The following is a 7,077-nucleotide window of genomic DNA, read 5'->3' as shown; positions in this document are numbered from 1 at the left end:
AATCTTTTTCTATTTTTCCAACTACATTTTTTTTGTGGTTGCTTCAGGGGGTGTGGTTTGGGGGGGTTTGTGGGGTTTTTTTTTGGCGGGGGCAAAAACAAATCTTGCACCAGGGCCCTTTGTTCTTTAGGTCCGCCAATGTATATGAACTATAATTACCAGAATAGGAAGCACTGCTCCCCTGCCTCCATTTCCTGCTGACACTCTGCTGCCCCCTGCTGGACACTCTCTACCATCTCACACTGCATGAACAATGAAGTCCTGCCTTCCATCCCCTCTAATAATAATGAGAACAAAGCATAAATACCAGGAACACTTTGTATCGTTCTTCTAAAAGCCTCCTGGGCGCCGGGTACTTGCTGCCGAATATCTCCTGGAAGCTCAGGAAGGTGTGATTGACAGCAGACGGCTGAGACTGACAAGTGTCATTGTAGCACTGAACTCCCTGAGAGAGCACAGGCAGGGAGGTGATCAGGCGAATGCAAACCACAGACCACAAAACACACAGGAGCAGCATTGCTACACCAATCTCCTTCTACACATCTTTGTCTACTACACCACACACAGGAGGAAACAACTACACAGCATATGATGACGTCACGGACAATCAGCCCGTGACTGCCAATACAAGAGGAAAAAGTCTATCTATTACACAGCAGCGCCATCTTGCTGGAGACCAGTGTAAGGGAAAAGGCAGAGGAAGAAGATCACTGTATTGTATCAAACAGCAGCGCCATCTTGTTGGAGACCAGAATAAGGGAAAAGGCAGAGGAAGAAGTTGAATGTATTGTATCTATTAAGCGACAGCGTCATCTTGTTGGAGACCAGTAGAAGAGAAAAGGCAGAGGAAGAAGCTCACTGTATTGTATCTATTAACCGCTTGCTGACCAGGTGTTTAGACTCCCTTCCTGGCCAGTCCATTTTTCAGTATTCAGCGCTGCGGTACTTTGACTGACATTTATTCCGTCATGCAACGCTTTACTGAAATTAATTTGATACCATTTTTGGGGGACAGATAGAGCTTTCTTTTGGTGGTATTTAATCACCACTGCGGGTTTTTATTTTTTACTATATTAAGGAAAAATTACTGAAATTTTTTTTACATTATGTTTGGAAACAATTATTATTACCCAATATTTTGATAAAACATAAAAGACGGGGTCACGTCGGGTAAATAGAAACCAAACATGTCAAGCTTTAAAATTGCGTTTGCCACACGCCCGCGAAATCGCAGAAAAATACCATACCCAAAATTGACCATAGGCGACGCATGTTTGCATGCGTGTATGCAATTTTTTTGGGAAACTTTTTTTCCCTTTTTTTTTTTTGCACTTAATTTTATTGCTATCACATAGTAGGGCTAATAAAACCCCCCAATGTGATAGCAAAGGTATGTAACAGGTCCTCTTTGTGGAGACATCAGGGGTCTCCAAGACCCCTAATGTCACCTAGGATCAGCTTCTCATGCTAGAGAGTGACACAAGAATGTAGTATACACCACTTCCGCATTCTGACAGCGGAGAGAGGACCGGAGAGAGATCGTGTACCGATCTCCCTCTGATCCCCTGTCACAGAGGCACTATGCTGGTCCCGGGCTCGCACCGGGCACAGTGGAGCCCGGGACCAGCGTGACAGCGGAGGGGGGGGCAACACAGATCGGCACCCCATACAAAACGATCTGTCGGCTCGCTCAGATCTAGAGAGCTGCCGGCCGTATTTTTACAACGGCTAACCGGGAGGTGGTTAAGCAGCAGCTCCATCTTGCTCGTGACCAGTATAAGGCATATGACAGAGGCAAAAGCTCACTGTGTTGTCAGTATCTGTTACCTAGCAGCACCATTTTGCTGGAGATCACTGAGGGTAACTTATCAAAACTGGAGCAGACAGAATCTGGAGCAGTTGCCTACAGCAGGGATCTCAACCTGAAAAACATTGATTTCAGGGAGGTGTCCTTCTAATTTCAGGGAGGTGCCCTCTTTCTAACCCCCCCATCCGCGTGGGGGGAGCACCCCCCTTAAATGATTGCAGATAGTAAAGAAGTTATTGCTTCGCTTGCTATCTGCAGGTTTTTTTTAGTATTCTGGCAGCTGCTGCAGTCAGAAAAAAAAAAAAAACACAGCATAGAAATGAATAGCTAGATTGCTATTGGCTATTTCAATTTGCAATAGCCAATAGCAAGCTGGCTATTGCACCCGCCCCCTGCTGCTGTCAATCAGCAGAAGAGGACCTGAGGGAGAACTTCAGGTTCACCTCTGCTGATTGACAGCAGCAGCGGTGAACAGGCGCCGGATCGCTTTTACGGTGCGGCACCGTGTCCTCCCCCCTCCATGGATCTCTGCTTCATCAGCTTCTTTGGGGTCCCTAGGTGACATTAGGGGTCCGAAAAACCCCTGATGTCTCCATAAAGAGGACCTGTCACATTATATTTGATATTACATAGGGGGCTTGTTAGCCCGCTATGCAATAGCAATAAAGCTGAGTGTAAAAAAAAAGAAAAAATTGTAAATATTAAAGTAACATAAAGTAACATAAAAAAATGCAAAACAAATTTTTTTTAATGTCCCCCGCCCCCCATGTGCACGCACATACAACACAAACATGCATCAGATGCGCTTACGTGCAAAAACAAAAATTGCGACACGTGTTATATATCGTCGCGAGCGTCGGAGTGAGAGCAATAATTCTAGGCCCACCAATCACTATTAGCACTAAACTTATGAGCCCTAAAAGCATTTAAGCGCAGCCTATGGGAAATTTTGGTAATTGTAGTTTTTTGCGTTTTCACGGACGCACGCAATTTTAAGGCTTGACATGTTTTTTTTGTATCTATTTACCCGGGGTGACCCCAACTTTTATATTTTACCCAAAAATTGAGCATTATATTCTGTTTCTGTGCACTAAATTTTATTTTAGTGTATTTTATCCTAAAAATACTTGTTTGATAAATATTTGTGCAAATACCATGCAACATAAAAATTGCAACTAGTATCTTTTTATTCTACAGGGCCCCTGCTTTCAGAAAATACATCATTGTTTGGGGGTCTGAAGCTGTTTTCTAGCCAAAAATTCAGATTTTATCATGTGTGTGTAAATTTTATATTTGTTACATGTTTTACATTCACATAGCATGAGCTAAAAAATATTTTAAAAAATGCTTCTGCTTTTACTTAGTTTAGGGTTTAAAGTGTTAACATTTCTACTTGCTTATCTTTCTTTGCAATGTTAGGAGGGGCTGTGAGAGGTGAGGGGTCTGAGGTCGTTTGTCCATTGAATGTTAATGAAGTGAATGAACAAAACACAATTGTCAAATTACAGTCATAAGCCTTTTCATTAGGACAGATCACCGTGAAGATGGTGAGAAAAAACTGGAATCGGCCATCCTGCCTGTTGTAACAAACAATCTGAAAAGTAAGAAATCATTTTTTTAAATTATTTTTCGTTATGCTGTGGGAATAGGATCACATAACAAACATATATTGAGGGTTTTCTCAAATTTGACTGCAAAAGTGGAAATACACTTTAACTGAACAAACAAAAGATAGAAGCTGATTGGTTGCCATACGCAACTGCTCCAGATTCTGTCTGCTCATCACTCAGCTTACGGTTTTAAAAATCTGTAGGTTGTGTGCTGAGCTGTAGGACTTGTGATGCCATCCACTGTTCTTTATTTTAGCAACTGAACAGAACATCATTTTGTTTTAAAACTTCTGACTCCACCCCTGGAAAACTCCCCCACTCTACATTTAGCTTATGCCCACGTTTCCATAATTTAGGGTAGGAGTAGGCTAGGGGGGAAGGGGGCATTTGCCCTCCAGGCAAGTACAAATAAGGTAAGTTGGGCTGGCAGCCATTGAATAGACATACTCCCCCATTCAGTCCTTGGTTAGAGCAGGACCCTCAGTTAGTGACAGGTGCTTAGTTTTATAGATACCTGTTCCCTGTTCATACCTGCTATCCTTGAGTGTTGGGTATCTCTGTTCATACCTGCTATTCCAGCTCCAAATAATTTTACAGCTCTAAGATGTCATGTGACTAAATGTGGAACACCTTTCTATTTCCTTTTACAGGCTGACCTAACTGCCTCCCCTCACCCCTGTTTCCACAGTCCAGTTTGGTTGCTTCTTTTTCTCTCTTTACGGCAATCCACTCTCACCGCCCCCTACCCCCCACCCCCCATCCCACCCTTCCTCCCCCACACACTATGCCCCTCTCTCTGGCCCATATCCATTAAGATGACACTCACCTTTCGCCCACCAATCACTGTGGATGTGTGTCTCATTTTGTGTAGGGCACTTTCTTTAGCCTACAGAAAACTGTAATTAGCATGATGGAGCCAGTTGGTTGTTTTTGCCCCCGAGACAAACAAATCCAGTCCATCCTTTAAATCATGCTTTCCTAAATCAGGTCCTTATTTTAATAGTGTTGAGATGCTTTTCTTTATTCATTTTTTCCTTTATCCCAAATGGTGTAGTCATGAAAACTCTCCACATGATGGCAGCAAATGATGTGTATGCAATTTTTGTCCTGTCAGTAATTCTCCAGCGAGTAATTTGGAGCCTAATCCTTGAAAAGTAAAATTAAAGAAGACCTCTCAGCCATGTTTCAGATACTGTTCTGTAGGACTCGCTCACTATCAATAAATAGCAGTGATACCTTAGTATGTCAAGAGTAAGTGACATGATCAACTCTTCTCTGAAATGTCTTCTTAAGTGATTTGGGGGTCCATCTGTATGCCAGGGTCATGTGCAAAAGCACCATTTATATCTAAACCACAGTGCGAGTTTTGAGGAAAACCCCCATTTATAAGGTGTAGCAGGTCATCATGTAGAGAGCCAGGAGAGGGCCTGTCCGGGGGGTTTATGTGTCACCCAGATTCCTCTCTTACACCTTTCGGAACCTCTAGTAGTAGTTTTAGGCTGGGTTCACACCTAGGCGTATTGAATATGCCCGTCTGTCGTGCGTTTGTCGCGCGTTTTTTTACAGTGATTCGCGGTAAAAAAAACGCGCGACAGACGCGCGTTTCCGAGGGCTACTTGGCTGTATCCCAATGGAAACGCCCAACAAAAACGGCCCAAAGAAGTACATGTACTTGTTTGGGCGTAGGCCGTTTTGTAGGGCTTTCAGACGGGCGGAAATACGGAAAGGTGTGAACCATACCCCTAGAAAACAATGGGATTTTCATGTTTGTACGTATTGTAGAGCGTTCATAGAGCATTGAACGCGCGACAAAACGTACAGGTGTGAACAGGGCCTTACACTTTGCCTCAGTGGCAATTTAGTGCAGGTGAGGCAAACAGACACTGCTCTGGAGCCTAGGGAGCAGACAGTCTGAATCTGCTGGAGCATAAGGTTGGTCACTGTGGTTTTTGAGGCCTGACAAATAATAAGTTTGTACAGGTTGTTAGTCAGGACTGTGTAGTCAGTGCCGGGACACGGCTAGGATTTTGTTTTTGAATTATTTACTTCATTTGAGCACTGTACAGCATTGTGTATATAGCCTGTGTGATGCACCAATAAATGCACCACTGTTTTGAACATAGGTCACTGGTCTGGTCTCTAAGCCTCTCAAGATTGCTCACCCCAGGGAGCAATTACACCCGCTACCTATTCCCCAGCTCAAATAGGTTACCATGAGTCTATTTATGTTTTCACACAAAATTAACCAACTTTCTCCCAGATTCAAACATTTGCCAATTGAATCTAATTAGAAAATTGAGCATCTTTTGTTCAAACATTTATAAATAGACACTAAGGCCCCTTTCACACCAGAGTTTGGTCAGTTTCTGGTTTTGAACCATGATTACACAGTTAAAAACAGGCTGCAATACAGCCCAATGGGAGGCCAGATGTAAGTGGAGGTGTATCCACGTATATCTGCCTACTTCCGGGCCTGTCTCCATTCATATCCGACTCAGAAGGACAGCCATCAAGGATCTCCTGTAGAGACAGAACAGATGGTGTGTAAAGGGGGCCTTACAGTCACACCAATTTTAAATAATAAGCTGTATGGTTACTCCTCTAGGTGCCAATGGTGGAGGAAATGGAACCTGCAGCCATTTTTGGTGGGGAAGAGTTACTCTAAAATTGGAAAAAAACATTATTCCAGGTAGGGATGCACCGATACTGATACTAGTATTGGTGCCAATACAGAGTATTTAATCGAGTATTTGTACTCGCCCAGATGGTCCGATACCGGAACTTCCGGGCAGAGGGAGATCTCCCTGATTGGCTAGAAAGCTGGCTTCACATGTTCCTGAGCAGCCTGGCTTCCTGACAAATCAAGAAGCCGGACGGCACCTCATGATTTGCCACCCGGCTTCCGGATTTATCAGGCAGCCTCTGAAGCCTGTGTTCTTTCGCTAGAACACAAGCTTGACAGCCAGTCAGGAAGCTAGGCGACGCACGACTTCCTGATAATCGGGGCACAAGGCACCGGTACTTGGTATCGGCGAGTACCAAAAATAAATATCGAAAAACGTAATCGGGGCATCCCTAATTCCAGGTCTTTGATTTTATATAGGCATGTCAGACTCAGATTAAACACACGATGGTCAGGATGTGACCATGTTTCACGTTACACCATAAATATGGGTGTACCATGAAACATGCTTTAAAAGGTGAACTTAGCCTTCAATTTTAAAGTTGTCAGCAGACGAAAAGGTGAGGGTAAATCTTCCAATGGGGATACCTGCTCTGGTGACACTGTCTAAGAGGGCAATTTCTTTCACTTTCTGTTGTTGTCTGGGGCAGTAAGTGAAGGGCAAGCGCTCTAAAGGGTCACAGACAACAAAAATAAACTGGTAGGGATTTTAACACTTCCCTACTAAATCCAAAACGTAAAATAAAGGTTTTGACTTTACATTCACTTCAGTACCAGATGAAGGATGCACATTCATCCTGAAACTCCTATAAAACTAAATATACGATAATATAGTCTGGGGAAAAAAACAATCCATGAAAACACAGCTTTCATTTCTCTCTGGTGCCAGTCACATTACCAAATGCCAAGGCACAGGCTATGCAATAATAACTGAGAAACTGAGGATCAAATGGGACTGGTCAGGGGCTCTGGATGAT

General features: G+C 43.4%; 1 protein-coding gene across 1 annotated transcript in view; it reads right to left on the bottom strand.

The window, feature by feature from the left end:
• Window positions 1–575, bottom strand: part of CTSO (cathepsin O) — a 29,196-nt gene extending 28,621 nt beyond the window's left edge. The window contains exon 1 of the mRNA XM_018559712.1: window positions 308–575. Within this exon, the coding sequence (XP_018415214.1) occupies window positions 308–517 (210 nt within the window). The 5' untranslated portion in view covers window positions 518–575. The remainder of the gene's footprint in view (window positions 1–307) is intronic.
• Window positions 576–7,077: the final 6,502 nt, after the last annotated feature.

Source organism: Nanorana parkeri, unplaced genomic scaffold (genome assembly GCF_000935625.1).
Source record: "Nanorana parkeri isolate BGI_ZX_2015 unplaced genomic scaffold, ASM93562v1 scaffold413, whole genome shotgun sequence".
NCBI lineage: Eukaryota > Metazoa > Chordata > Amphibia > Anura > Dicroglossidae > Nanorana > Nanorana parkeri.
This window is presented reverse-complemented; position numbering and strand designations above follow the sequence as displayed.